Source organism: Phocoena sinus, chromosome 15 (assembly GCF_008692025.1).
Source record: "Phocoena sinus isolate mPhoSin1 chromosome 15, mPhoSin1.pri, whole genome shotgun sequence".
Classification (NCBI taxonomy): Eukaryota; Metazoa; Chordata; class Mammalia; order Artiodactyla; family Phocoenidae; genus Phocoena; species Phocoena sinus.
In genome coordinates, this window is record NC_045777.1 from 26510622 (window position 1) to 26525032 (window position 14411).

The 14411-nt window shown below is 49.6% G+C and overlaps 1 protein-coding gene across 6 annotated transcripts in view; it reads right to left on the reverse strand.

Moving 5' to 3' along the window:
- Positions 1-3596: 3596 nt before the first annotated feature.
- The window catches only part of TM9SF4 (transmembrane 9 superfamily member 4), a 56284-nt gene continuing 45469 nt past the window's right edge, over positions 3597-14411 (reverse strand). For 2 of the 6 annotated variants that reach the window (XM_032605083.1, XM_032605085.1), the window contains 6 exons: positions 12799-12882; positions 11080-11255; positions 10521-10584; positions 9230-9349; positions 8328-8417; positions 3601-5549 (listed from right to left, as the gene is read on the reverse strand). In XM_032605083.1, the coding sequence (XP_032460974.1) occupies positions 5400-5549; positions 8328-8417; positions 9230-9349; positions 10521-10584; positions 11080-11255; positions 12799-12882 (684 nt within the window). In that variant the 3' untranslated portion in view covers positions 3601-5399. Of the gene's footprint in view, positions 5550-8327; positions 8418-9229; positions 9350-10520; positions 10585-11079; positions 11256-12798; positions 12883-14411 lie in introns of all 6 variants that reach the window. The other 4 variants (XR_004345761.1, XM_032605084.1, XM_032605087.1 and 1 more) reach the window with 4 other exon arrangements.

Sequence of the window (14411 nt, forward strand, 5' to 3'; positions counted from 1 at the left end):
CCTGCTTGCCACAACTAGAGAAACCGTGCGCAGCAACAAAGACCCAGTGCAGCCCAAAAAAAACAAAAACAAAACTCAATTATATTTCTATTGCTAGCAATGAAAAAGTTAGAAATTAAAAAACACCATTTTTAATGGCATCAAAAATATGAAGTACTTAGGAATAAATCTGACAAAAAGCTGTGAAAGACCTATATATACATTGAAGACTGCAAAATATGGTTGAGAGAAATTAAACAGAGAGATATAAGTTGTTCACAGTTCAGAAGACTCAACATTAAGATGTCAATTCTTCCCAAATTGATCTATAGATTTAACAGAATCTCAATTGAAATTACAGCAAGTGTGGACTTCCCTGGTGGTCCAGTGGGTAAGACTCCAAGCTCCCAATACAGGGGGCCCGGGTTCAATCCCTGGTCAGGGAACTAGATCCTGCATGCATGCTGCAGCTAAGAGTCTGCATGCCGCAACTAAACAAAGATCCTGTGAGCTGCAGCTAAGATCCAGCGCAGTCTAGATAAATAAATAATTAAAAAAAAAAAAAGAAATTACAGCAGGTGTTTTTGTGGAAATTGACAAGATGATTTTAAAATTCATATGGAAATCAAAGGGCCTCGAAATGCTGAAAAAGAACAAAATTGGAGGGCTAACAACACCTGATTCTAAGAATTATTATAAAGCTACAGTAATAAAAAGTGTGGCATTGGCATAAAAATGGACAGAACAATGGAACAGAATGGAAATTCCAGAAATAAATCCACACACAGGTGGGCAACTGATTTTTGTCAAAGACACAAAGAGAAAAGATAAGCTTTTCAAGAAATGGTTAAAAAAAAAAAAAAGAACTTAGATCCATGTTGCACCTATACTAAAATTGCCTCAAAATGGATCATAGATCTAAACACAAAACCTAAAACTATGAAACTTCATAGGAGAAAAATCACTGTAACCTTGAGTTAGGCAAAGATGTCTTAGATATGACACCCTAACCCCAATCCATGAAAGAACGAATTGATAATTGGACTCTTTCAAAATTAAAAATTTCTGCTCTTTAAAAGACACTATTAAGAGAAGGAAAACACAAGCCACAAACTGGGAGAAAATCTTTGCAAAGCATATATCTGATAAAGGACTTGTATGCAGAATCCATAAAGAACTCTCAAAACTTAATTTCAAAAAACAAGCAACTCATTAAAAAATGGGCAAAGGATTTGAACAGACACTTCATCAAAGAAGATATATGGATGACAGATAAGCACATGAAAAGATGCTCAATAAAAGTTGTCACTAGGGATATGTAAATTGAAATCACAGTGAGACATTATTTTGCACCTGTTAGAATGGCTGAAATTAAAAAGATTAACTACAGGAAGCGTCAGAACGTGGAGCAACTGGAACTCTTATATACTGCTGATGGGAATGTGAAATTATAGATACAACCACCTGGGAAAACAGCTTGGCAGTTTAGCTTAAACGTTACCACTATCATACGATCCAGCCATTTCACTGCTTCACTTATTCACAGCAATTTTTTTTTTTTTTTTTGCGGTACGCGGGCCTCTCACTGTTCTGGTCTCTCCCGTTGGGGAGCACAGGCTCCGGACGCGTCGTAGGCTCAGCGGTCATGGCTCACGGGCCCAGCCGCTCCGCCGCATGTGGGATCTTCCCAGACCGGGGCACGAACCCGTGTCCCCTGCATCGGCAGGCGGACTCTCAACCACCGCGCCACCAGGGAAGCCCACAGCAATTTTCTTTGTGATAGCCAAAAACTTGAGACACAAATGTCTGTCAATAGATAAGGAGATAAACAAATTATGGTATAGCCATACAATGGGATTTCATACACTCTGAAATATAGAGGAATGAACTACTGATACACATAACAATGTGGATTAATCTCAAAATAGATACGCTGAATGAAAAAAGACAAAAAAAGCATACATATGATTTCATTTATATAAAGCCCTAGGAAAGGTAAACTAATCTATAGTGAAAGAAAACAGGAATGGTGAGAGGCTGGAGGCCAGGATTACAAAGGACATGAAGAAACTTGGGTCGATGAATATGTTCACTATCTTGATTGTGGTGATGGTTTCATGATATATATATATATGTCAAAACACGGGACTTCCCTGGTGGTCCAGCGGTTAAGACTCCACACTTCCACTGCAGGGGTTGCAGGTTTGACCTCTGGTTGGGGAACTAAGATCCCACATGCTACACGGCACAGCCATAAAATAAATAAATTGTACACACACACACACACAACAGAACATATCAAATGGTGTAGTTTCTATCAATTATAATTTATATTAAAAATAGAAACATAAATACACTTTTTTTTTTTTTTTTAATACACATTCTTTTAAAAAAGCAGCTATAGTAGTGGTTGGAAGAACAGGCCTTGGAGTCTGGCTGCGTCAGTTGAGTACTACTCCAGCGCTCACTTGCCATGGGACCCCCCCAACAGCAGGCTACCTGAACTACTGGTGCCTGTTACCTCCTCCGTAAAAGGGAGGAAAGAACAAATTGATAATTGGACTCTTTCAAAACTAAATAACGGAAATTAAATTTTTTAATTAAATAATGGAACATGCTTCAGAGGATCATATTCAAGATTAAATGGCCTAACACATGGAAAGTGTTTGTAACAGTGTCTGGAACACAGGAAGTATCCCATGAATGGCAACCAGCACCTTTCTCACTGAGGTTTGGCACTGGAGTGGGTGGGTCTAACAGGCAAATGTTGTTTTTGTTTGCTGTGCATACCCTACGGTGGTTAACTGTTCTTTCCTCATTACCCATTCCACGTGACTCTGGTGGGCTGAAATTCACAGTATCCAGTACACTTGGGGTATGCAGCCTGTAATAGGACTCTATCACCCAGGATGTAGTGATCGGTCCAAGATGTATGAACAGTAACCCAAGCCGGGCCCATCAGAGACCTTTCCTAGGATTTATCAATATTGAGTGTACTGACATAAGATGTCTTTCTTTTTCTTCTGGGCTTTCTAAACTGGCTAATGTAAGCCTAGCGTGATCTGTGCCATGCTCTCCCTGCCTCCCCCACAGGAAAGAAGACTGTTGACAATGGGACAAATGATACAGAGAAAAGCACAGTGGAGACAGGGAGAATCTTAAGGCTATCCTTTGTGCCCCTGGATCTACCCAGACCTGAAGCCAAACCACTCCTTTCCTTGCTGACTTATGAGCTAGTCAATCCTCCTTGGGGCTTTAGGCTGTGTGACCCATTTCCACTGCCTGCAGCTGAAGGTGTCTTACATGACAGAGAGGTGAAGTGAGTTAGCAGCAAAATACTGGAGCTGGAAATCATTTAAAAACCAGGTCTCACTGCTACCAAAGCTCACACATGATTACCATCTCCTACTTGTGGGACCAGAGGGGCATGCTTAGTGATTCAGCGTCAAGGGGCTAAGCAGATGGCAGAGGCTATGAACAAGCACCAGGCAGGGGAAGAGCAGTGGCCTGGGCCCTAGAAAGCCTTGACAGGAGACCGAGCTTTGAGGGAAACCACTCAGCTCCACACATTTGGGGAATTTGTCTCACCTCAGACCCTTGAAGAGATTCAAGAGACATGACAACAGGACAATGACATATTTATTTATAATTGGACCAAAAAAAGGCATACAGGCATCTTTTAATTAAAAATAATGATGATGATGATTTAAAAAGTCAGAAAAATCGATGCTGTTTGAACCCTTTATGAGGAGTCCGTTTCCCCACTCCCCCCAAAAAGAGAATCTCTTAGGGAAAAAATCCAAGATTCGAATGAAGAAGACTCCATCATCGTACTCTACTGCTTGGGTTCCCTCTCCTCCAACCTGATTCTTGGTGGACGCCGCTTGGCACTGCGGAGTCGCTGTGAGGCAAGGTTGAGAAGATCACCGGTTTGACTGGTGGAGCTGGTGAGGGCTGCAGGGAGAGTGCTGGGCGAGGGCGGCGGGGAGGGTGCTGTGTTCCCAGCTCAGCCAGCATCCTGAGCTTTGTCCTCCTCAAGGGGCTGCAGCCAGGGTGAGTGGCTGCTACATGAACCCTAACCCCAGGGTGGGTTTGGTCTCTTGCAGCTTAAGAGCAGACGTCTTGTGACACGCACGGGGGCGGGGGGTGGGTTAGGAGGAGCGGGCGCTGACAGGGGATCCAGGCCTGCACGTCAGCTCCTCTTTCTTAGGCTCCTTGCCTATTCCTGGGACTCGGGGAAGGAATGACAGAACTTACTTTCCATCTTCCTTCTCGCAACCAGTGTTCTGGGTGTTCCTCAAAGGAGACAAGAACTCAGACAGGAGGTGGAGGGGAGGGGTCTGGCTAAAAGAGCTGTGTATGGGCACTAAGGCTGGGGGATGTCAGGGAGAGTGCCTCTTCCCAGCCACCTAAAGGAGGGGATCTGCGGTCTCCAGGCCTTGTCTCGCCCTGGAAATGGAGGAGAGGGCCCACCCTAGCACACTCTGCAAAGAGCAGCGACCCCCACAAGGGAGGAGCTGAGGAGCCTCCTGCGGGGTGAGGACCCTCAGCCCAGACACACACACATGGATGCTTGGTTTGGCTCTGGAAACACTTGGCCCTGGATCCAGGGTTTCTTGGCACGAAGACAGTTCATTGCAAGTCTCTCCTCCGGTCCAGAAAACTCTCACTGCTCTGAACAGGGGCAACTCCTGCTGTCCTGGGGCATCTGGTGCCCAGTACTTCCAGGGATTTCCTTGTAGCAACCAAGGCCTGGGCTTGCTCCCAGTGACAAGATGACCGGAGGCCTGGCGGGAAGCCCCGCCTCGAGCAGCCCTGGGAGGAGGCTGGGGAGGAGAGAAGAGGGAGGAAAAGGGGCTGGAAGAGGCTGGTTGGCACTGAGGATGCGTGTCCGGGCTGAGCTGTGCTTTGTCGCGGCATCAATGGCGAGGACGGGCAGCAAGGGGCTCAGAAATCTCGCTGGAGCCCGGAAGGCCCGGCGTTTCCTCTTCCAGTTAGTCGTGGGGTGGCCAACAGCCCTGAGGAACTGAGGTGGAGACAGTGACCAGAACCCAGTGTCTTGACGGGTTTATCCATCCTGGATCCATTTGTTAAAAAAACTAAGGAAAAAACTCCAAACCAAAAATAAACCTGAATAAACAGGTCTAAGAGTTCCTGCCGGAGGGATCTTTCTTAGCACTGAAGAAAAACAACCCACAAAAAACTCATCCCCAACAGAACTGGAATAAGATGATGAAGAAAAATGCAAGATTTATCTATAGGCCCTCCCGCCCCCTATGCAGCCCCAGGATCCAGGAACACTGTGCCAGGAGTTACATTCCAAACGAGCAGGAGTTATTTTATTTTACGTGCCTGCAGTTCCCCACGCGGGGTGGTTTCCTGTCCGTGGATGGAGTGGGCCGGGCCACGGTCCACCCCCATCAGTCTATCTTCACAGCAGCGTAGATCTTGCGGACAAACATGTAGGCTGCATAGAAGCCGATGGTGCCCGTGAGAAGCCAGAAGGACAGGACCATGAGGGCCGTGTAGCCAAAGTAGAGGAGAGAGGGAATGAACTCGACGATGTCCAGCTGGGGCATGAGCAGGGGAGAGGAGAGAGGGGACACGCTTAGTGCCAGCCTGCCGTGGCCAACTGGGTGTCCCCCTACCTTCTCACTGATCTCGTGGTGAAGCTGAAGACTGGCAAGGGGAAGGGGCCTGCCCCAGGTGGGCAGCGAGGGGCCAGTGGGACTCACAGTCATGGTGGACCTTCATCAGTACCAGGGCCCGTGCACCGCCTTGGATGCGCACCACCACTATGGTAGGTTATTAACCCACTTCACAGGTGGGGCACAGTTACACAGCCGGGAAACAGAAGGAGCTGGGATTTGAACCTGGGGCTAGAGGGCTAAGAGCCCAAGGCCCAAATCCGTTGACTCAGGACATTTCCTGAGTCACCATGAGCCTGTCTCAGCCTACAGTCCTCTCCACCTGAGTGCGCTCTGTCACTTTCGTTACTCTCTCATGGGGATTTTTATCTTGCAGCATTTGAACTCCTTTGCAGAGTCCTGAGGCCCGGGCAGGGATGCTAGGGAATCTGGGGTGTGGTGGGGTTTGCTGGGCCAAGTGGAACTAATCTAGGACCTTGGTATCAAGACCTGCCCAGCCCACCAGGGCCTGAGTGGGGCCTGTTCTAGGGCTCATGGGAAGACAAATGGCCACAAAATGCCAGGAGCCCAGAAGAAAACAATAAGGGTCACTGTTTGAGACCGTCTCCCTGAAGTCAAATGTCCTCAAACTAAGGGTGAAGGCCATGTTTTCCAGCTCAACTGTCTATGTCTTCTTTTATGAGCTTTCTTACGGCTGAAGATGGGGTGAAGGTGAGGGGGGAAACAGGGCAGTAGTAAATCCAGTGGTAAAACCAGGAAAGGGATGAGGCAAAAAGGCAGTGCTGGAAAGTTCCTTAGAGTTCAGACAGGCCAAGGCCACCATTTTACAGACAGGGCTCTGGGGCTGGAGGAGGTTTTTAGAGCAGAGAAGAAAGGCTGGGCCACAGGCAGGAAGGGCAGGAGGCTGAAATGTGACCCTTGTGTAGGCGGCTATGGTAGCAGGTTTTGCTTGCCCAACACTGGCTCCTGTCTTCCTTCTTCCTGGTGTCTCGGGTACCTACCCCCTACTTTGTGGTCCTATTGGGGCTGTCGGTCCTAATACAAAACCTAAGCTAGTCAATCAGAGTATGCCATCCTACTGGACATGAGGAACAGTGAGGGATGGCATGTAACCTGGGCCAATGAGTGTCTTCCCTGGGATTTATAACATAATGATAGAAGAAAGATGTTCTTTTAGTTCTAGAGCTGCAAAGCTGAGAAAAGGAGACTCTAGGGCTGCTATTGGTCATCCTTCTATTTGTGGAAAGATCCTGCCTACAGATTGAAGCCAAGAAAACACACACAGAGCTGAGGAATAAACGCAGAGCCCTGATACCATCTGAGCTGCTGGATCTAACCAGGCCTGAAGCTAGAACTCCAACTTCTTATTAAACTTACATCAGCCAAAACATTCTCTTTTTTGCTTAAGCCAGTCGGGACTGGTTTTGGTCACTTTCCATTCAAAATAGTTCTGATTAATAAGGGCTGTAGAGAAGGGAAATTAGATTTGTTCTGCAGGAGTCCAGGAACAAGACTGTGGTCTGAAGATGGAATTTACAGGGAGGCAGATTTCAGTGTGACTTAAGGAAGGCCTTGATAATGACAGGAGCTATCCAAAGAGAATGGGAGCATCAGGAGGGAGTGTCTTCTGCTGCTGGATGTGCCAGGGCAGAGGTCAGCGAGCTTTTTCTTAAAGGACCAGATTATAAATAGTTGAGGCCACCTGGCCTGTCAAAACTACTCCACTCTGCCACTGTAGTGTAAAAACAGCCTTGACAATATGTAAATGAACAAGCACGGCTGTGTGCCAATAAAACTTTGTTTACAGAAGCAGGCCTGCTGGCCCATGGGCTTACAGTTGGCTGACCCCTGAGCTAGATGATCACTTGTTGGGATCGCTGGAGAAGAGGGCAGTCAGCAAACTGGAAGCAGGGGTGCAGCACCGCACTCAGATATCTGGACAGTCCTTTCCAACCTGACATTTTTGGGAAAGGGAATTCCAAGCTTCACCCAGCTGACCTATGCCTCTAGTTTGGGAATACACCCTGGTTGTAAGCAGAGGACTTCTCGGTTTGGGGTCCTGGATACCCAAAGTACAGCGGGTAAAACTGTCTTCAGCGTAAGCTCCAGAGGTAACATGGGGTCCGCCAGAGCGACCCCAGACTCCTCTCAATGGCCCATCTGGTTTGTGTTACACACAAATCTAATAAGCCTGCTGTGGGGATCTGTCTGTATTCTTGCTCTTACGCCGCTCTTTGGGGACAGTGAGCTCTGTGAGTACAGCCGAGTTCCTAAATCTGAGTGCTAAAGGCTATTTCAGCAGTTTCTGCTTTTACCTTTATTAACTCTTCTCATTTACTTTCAAGTTACTGTTTTTTTTTTTCTGTCATCTTGAGGTGAACACTGTATTAGTCTCTCTTATTTCCTCTTAAAAGCACTCTAAGGTGATATACTCCCTTTAAGTTCTGCTTTGGTTGTATCTCACAGGTTTTGCATACAACATTCTCATTGTCATTTATCCTGAAGGCTTTTGTCACCCAAACATACTCTCTTTCCTAAAAAGATTATGTTCTAAGAGCAGGAACAGTTCTAGGATGACTTTGGTCCTCCTCATTCTTGGCAGAAAAGTAAGACTTAGACACTTGGGGTTTTTCCCCAGCACCCTCCCCGCCACAATCCTGCCCTGAAAGGGCTAGGGGGCTCCCTCATGCAGGGTGGTACCTTGTTAACAAAATAAAAGATGGCATAGACCAGGACATAGAATGCAGATCCCCCGGAGACTAGGAAATTCCTCCACCACCAGCGGTAATCCTGAGGAGGAAACAGAGAAGGGTCACAGCTGTCTCCAGGCAGAACCTCTTCCCCAAGTTTCAGAGGGGCCTGAGGAACTAAAGACCCTGGGTAAGAACTGTAATATCTGGGCTGGGGCGAAGCCTTTCATACCTCGACTGTGATGGTGGTCACACAACTGTGTGCATTTCTAGAAATTTACGGAACCGTAGATTAAAAAGGGTGAACTCCACTGTCTATAAATTATATCTCAATTAAAAAAAAACCAGCAACAACAAAAGAACATTATTAACAACATTAGCATTTCTTGAGCAAACGCTCACCACGTGCCACATATCGTTCTAAGTGCTCTATGCGAATCAGCTCATTGAGTCTTCGCAGCAGCCCCGTGAGTTAGGCCCGGAAGGCACACGGAGCTTCAACGACTGCCCAAGATCCAGAGCTACTAACAGAGGAGCCAGGGTTTCAGCTCAGGCTGTCTGTCCCAGAGCCCTTGTTTTGCCCATCAAGAGCTAGTCCCCAGAGGCAGGGCAGGTCACCCAAACTGCATCAGCTGTTGAAGAAACCACTACTGGAGTGGACTCAGTACTGACGAGTCTACTGTCGTCAGGTCGTGGTGACTTCCCTGCAAGACTATGCAGTGAGGTAGGGATCATTAACTCTAGTCTACAGCTGAACAAATGGAGGCTCGGCAAGGGGAAGTGATGTACTTGCCCAAGACCTCATGGCCAGAAGAGGCAGGACCACATGAGAAACCCAGACAGCCTCACTGATCCAATTCAATACTGGACCCAGCTGCCCCCAACCCAAACTGCTGACCCCATTCCCCTCACCTCTGCACACAGCTGGAAGTATACCATGACGATGCTGATTTGCGAACAGGACACCACCAGGATGATGAAGACGAGGAACAGGAAGCCGAAAAGGTAATAGAACTGATTCTCCCAGATTGCCTGTGGATATACCACAGCCGGCCTTCAGGTAGCCTGCCCCCACTCCCCTGGCATTCCCTGCTTGTGCTCGGGAACTCCATCCCTTAGTCAGGACTGGCAGGAATGGAGACACCATCATGACACCACTGGGGCCTGTGAGCCTGACTCGTGGCTGACTGGTCTCTCCTCCCTGGAGCAAAGGGTTCCTGGGAGGGGCCGTGGGAAGGGCTGATCCTGAGACGGGTGGCCCCCGCCTGAACTCAGCAGCTTGCGGAAAAGAATGAATCCCACCCCAATCAAAATTACACAGCAGCCACCACTACCTGGGGCAGCTCACCACGTGCCAGGTATAGTGTTACGTGCTTTACGTACAACACCACGTGTCGGCCTATGAAAGCATGGCATTTTACAGTGAAAGAAGTCAAGGTTCAGAGAGGCTGGTGATTGGCCCAGTGTCACACAAACAGAACACATGTAGACTCCCTGCCCAGGCAGCCAACCCGTCCTAGGCAGGGCGGGGTGGCCGAGGGGGTCTCAGCAGGGACAGGCTGGGCCACTCCAGAGGAGTGGATGCTTGTCCAGCACTGACTTATTGCAAGACCCTCCCTCCATGCTAGGCGCTGAGCTGGGTCAGCTGGACTTGGATGGCTCTGAAGAACTGTTCTGCCAACCTTCATCTTGGCATGCCTGGGAGAGGAGTAATCATCATTACCAGCAGCTACAAGTTAACAAGCATTTCCTGAACGCCAGGCGCTGTGCCTTTTACAGACGTTATCACGTTCCAGCCTCGTGATGATCCTGGGAATTAGGCATCATCGCCCCACTTTCCTAGGAGTTTTGAGTAACTTAGGTAAAGACACGTAGGGACCCAGAAGTCAAAGCAGACGCAACAATGATATTGATAATGGTGGTGACTGACTGCAATACTGCTAAAGCAGCCAAAGCAGCTTCTATTTACTGAGCCCTTCCCACACCAGACCCCGTACATATGGCACATCTCACGTAACCTTCCAAGCTGTCCTGAGAGGCAGGACTGTTACCCTATTTTAGGGCAAAGAATGGGGGCTCTGAGAGGCTAAAAGGTCTGTCTGAAATGTCACAGGCGGTAAGAGGCAGAGCACCTAAGTGGAGGGGTAGGGACTAGGCTAGTGTGGGTGAAGGTGAGGGGTGGGGAGCAAGTAGCAGTACTCACACTGAAGATGAAGAAAAGCTCGATGAACATGGCGCCAAAGGGCAGGATCCCAGCCATGAGAATGCTGCAGAGAATGGGAGGGTTAACACTGCTGGGAGACCTGGGCCACTGGGAGCTTCAGGCTCGCTCCTGAGCCGGCAAGAACGAGAATGCTTACACTGTTGGGTGGGTCTAAACCTTTCGGCATGCTTTTGTGCCATTATAGCCTCTCGAGAGGTGGGCATCATTCTCCCCATTTTATAGATGGGAAAACTGAAGTACAGAGGGGTGGCTCGACTTGTCCAAGGTCCAAGGTAGTCTTTACCTGTCACCCTGCACCTTTCCACTCCACCCCTTCCCTGGCCAACACCGAGTCTGGCTACAACTTGGTCCTCTCTATCTTGGAGTGAAGCTAAGCTTTCAGGAAGTCTACTAGAGCCAGCCGGGGCTGCAGGAGCACCTGTCATAGCCCCCACAGGGGGAGGGTACCCCTGTCCATGTCTTTCCAAGGAGATGGTTCAGGGGAACGTTGGCCTTGCCTACTCCAGAAGCCCCCGCCCGGCCCTGGCCGGAGACTCACCCCACAAATCGGTTCATGTACCACCGCTGCTCAGGGATCTGCCGGGGAATCTGGTTGGTGCGCACAGGGTTGTCATATGGCTGCTTGCGGAAGCCGAAGTAGTAACCCAGGTAGACAAGGGGCAGGGAGATTCCAAACCACATGCATAGCAGGGCAACCATGGTGGGGAAAGGCACCTGTGGGCACAGCACCGTGAGGCTCCACAAGCCCTGAAGCCCAGGCTGGGGTCGTGCAGGGGGAGGGGGGACCTTCTGGGTCCCAGGGCAGGAAGGGCACAGCAGGACCACCATGGTGGGGAAGCTCCTGCAGACACGCCCCCCCCACAGGGCTCCTGGCCAGACTGTCCTGGGGCTGACCCCAGCCCTGGGAAAAGCAGAGGGCAGATGGAGGGCCAGTTGAGCCATGAAGTGAAGGAACCACGGCATCCTACAGGAGCTTGTCACCAGGGAGGACGTGGGGAAAGAACAAGGAAGGAGGGGCTGAGAGCATGAAGGGGAGAGGAAGGGCCAGAATGAAGAGAAATTACGTGCGGTCTGTTAAGTGAAAACAAAGGGGAAAATACAGAAGTGCACAAATAGTGCGTTCCCAATTTCGCTCAATGAAAACACCACAATATACCACGAAGTGAAAAAAGCAGGATATAAAACTGTATGTAGAGAACTCCATTTAAATAAAAACACCCCAATACTTATATGCATACATGCCTGGAGAGGCCTACACCAAAAAGTTAACAGCACTTCCTCAGATGGAGTATGGGGCTTTGGAATTGATTTTTCATTTTTTTTTAAATTCCCCTCTGCACAGTCTGAGGTTTTTACAACTCACACAAAATGGAAGAAATGAATTAATCTTTGTAAAGTGTTCAGAACAATACTTATTCCAAAGCAAGCACTATAAAAATGTTTGCTATTAGTTTATAATTTTACGATTACATGATTCCATTTTAAATATATCTAAAAAGAGGTTAAAAGACTGCAAAAACAGGGAATTCCCTGGCAGTCCAGTGGTTAGGACTCTGCACTTCCATTGCAGGGGGCACGTTTCCTTTCTAAAATTTCTGCAATGAGTGTTTATAGTGAGCAGCTGGTAACTGGGAGAAAAATGTTGAGAGAGAGAAGGGAGACAGGTATAAAAAAGAGGAAGTGAGAGGAAGAGCATGACCCTGTCTTTCCTGAGGGCAGCTCCCTGGACCGCTGGGAAGGACCCAGTCCTCCGGCAGCCCGGACTGCAAGCCTCACCCAAGCACCTTCTGTGGGCACCTGCCAGTGGAGGGGAGGCCGTTCTCTCCGCGAGGCTGGGATGGCAAACACCTGCCCCACCTCTCCCGCAGCTAATCCATCAAGACCATCTCCCCACCCCCAACTGAGTCCACAATCCTCACAGGGGGGCTGGTGCTGAGCTCGGGGCAGGGACACTAGGAGGAGAGCATTGTTTTGGGAGACTGACCTCATCAAGTCATACCAAGCAGCTTTCCCTTGGTTGAGACGAGGGAAATTCCCCAGTTGGCCCCTGGACTGTGGAAATCTCCCTTTAGAGAAGTGAGCTTTGGTCAGCTGTCTGAAAGAGCCCACAGGAAGGGCAAGACAGATGGATGCACAGGGATGGAGAAACCGTGGCCAGCCCTCTGGGGATTTAGAAAAGGGAAGGAAGCAGCAGGAAGTGACCTGCAGGAATGGGCCTGAGCACAGCTGGCCCTCCCTTGCTGGGGAGGGCACTTACCGCCCCTGATGAGTGCTTTCCCCAGATGAAGCAATTCAATATGAAGCAGATGCCAAAAACCACGCCAGGGTACAATGTCGCCGTCTGGAAGCAAGAGAGGCCAGGCTGGGGAGCTGCATCTAGGGAGAGCTCCCACCTGCCCCATCAGGGCTCCCTGACTAGAGGTTCTCAAGCCCTCCCTGTCCTGCAGGACTCAGCTCAAGGATAAACCCTTCCAGAAAGCATTCCCCGACCCCCAGACTAGGCAAGCCTCCTGCTCTCTGTCCTTTTAGATCCCTGAACCGCACCGCCCTCGCCCTCATCCGTGTTCATAATCATGTGGTGCTGTTACCCCCCAGACAGACGCTCTCGGGAGGACCAGGTCCTGCTCACTGACGTGCTCCCAGCACTCAGAGCACAGTACTGTTCAACAAGCACTTGCTGAATAGGAATGGTCAAATAAAAATTTTACTAAACACGTAGGTCTGGGCCTCAACCCAAACTGTCCAGAGTGGTGGGGAAGCTTTAACTGAGTCTTAGGGGCGGTGGGTGCTCGCCTCCACATGAATCAATCATCTCACCCAATCCTCACGACAGGCCTAGATGGGAAGGACTGTCACTATCCCTTTTCAAGAAGAGGACAGAGGCCCAGTAACGTTAAATACCCCACACCCCAACTTCACAGTCAGTTAAGGGTGGAGCAGAGGTTCAAACCCAGGCAGTCTGACTCCAGAGGCCCTGCTCCTGACGCCCTGCGGTGTATTCTATCCAGTCAAGACTTCTGGGGCTGGGGCTCAGGCACCGGGAACCAAAGCCCTAGACCTGCGGTGGAGCCTCCTTTACTACTGCGGCTGCCTGAGCATCCAAGAGGGTCTGCCCGTGAGGCCTGAGGCTCCCTGCAATCTGGTGCTCAGCTTCACGGCCAGTTTTATTTACCTTTAGCCTGTAGCCTCCCACACCCACTAACTGGCCACTGCTCTCCACGTCCCTGACCCCGGGCCTTCATGAGGTAGAGTCACCAGCATCTCAGGGATCCGCCGTCTGAGTGCCAGTGCTGAACCAGTGGCCTTCTGTATACAGTCTCCTTCCAACCGCACAACGACCTGAGACTTAGGTGCAACCGGCCCCCACTGGAGAGATGGGGAAACCAAGGCTCAGAGGGCTGGTCAAGGTTACCAACCAAGGAAATAACGGAGCCAGGACTGGGATCCAGGAGATTCCAGAACCTGAGGCCTCCTTGCCGGCTGCTTCCACCCAGTTGAAACCCCCCTCTCCGAGGCCCAGCTCAAATGTCATTTCCCCCCTTCCTGTGTGTTCCTACTTCACTCTGCTGTGTAGCGGAGAACTCCTCGTCTGTCCTCCTGCCTGAAATGTATGGACTGAGCACTGTGCTAGATACCAGGAAGAACAGGAAAAATGTTCAGACCCATAAATGGAGAACAACGTAAGTGGCACTCATAGGCACAAGGCTCTGCCCAGGCCCCTCTGGGGTGCCAAGGAGGACCCTGAAGTTAGAATCGGTGGGGGAGGAAGTGACCCCGGACCTACGACTTAGCTGCCCACGCAGAGGCTGGAGGAGAGAAGAGCAGTTGAACACCTGCACGGCTGCGGCTGCAGCAGAGGCCCGCCTGTGG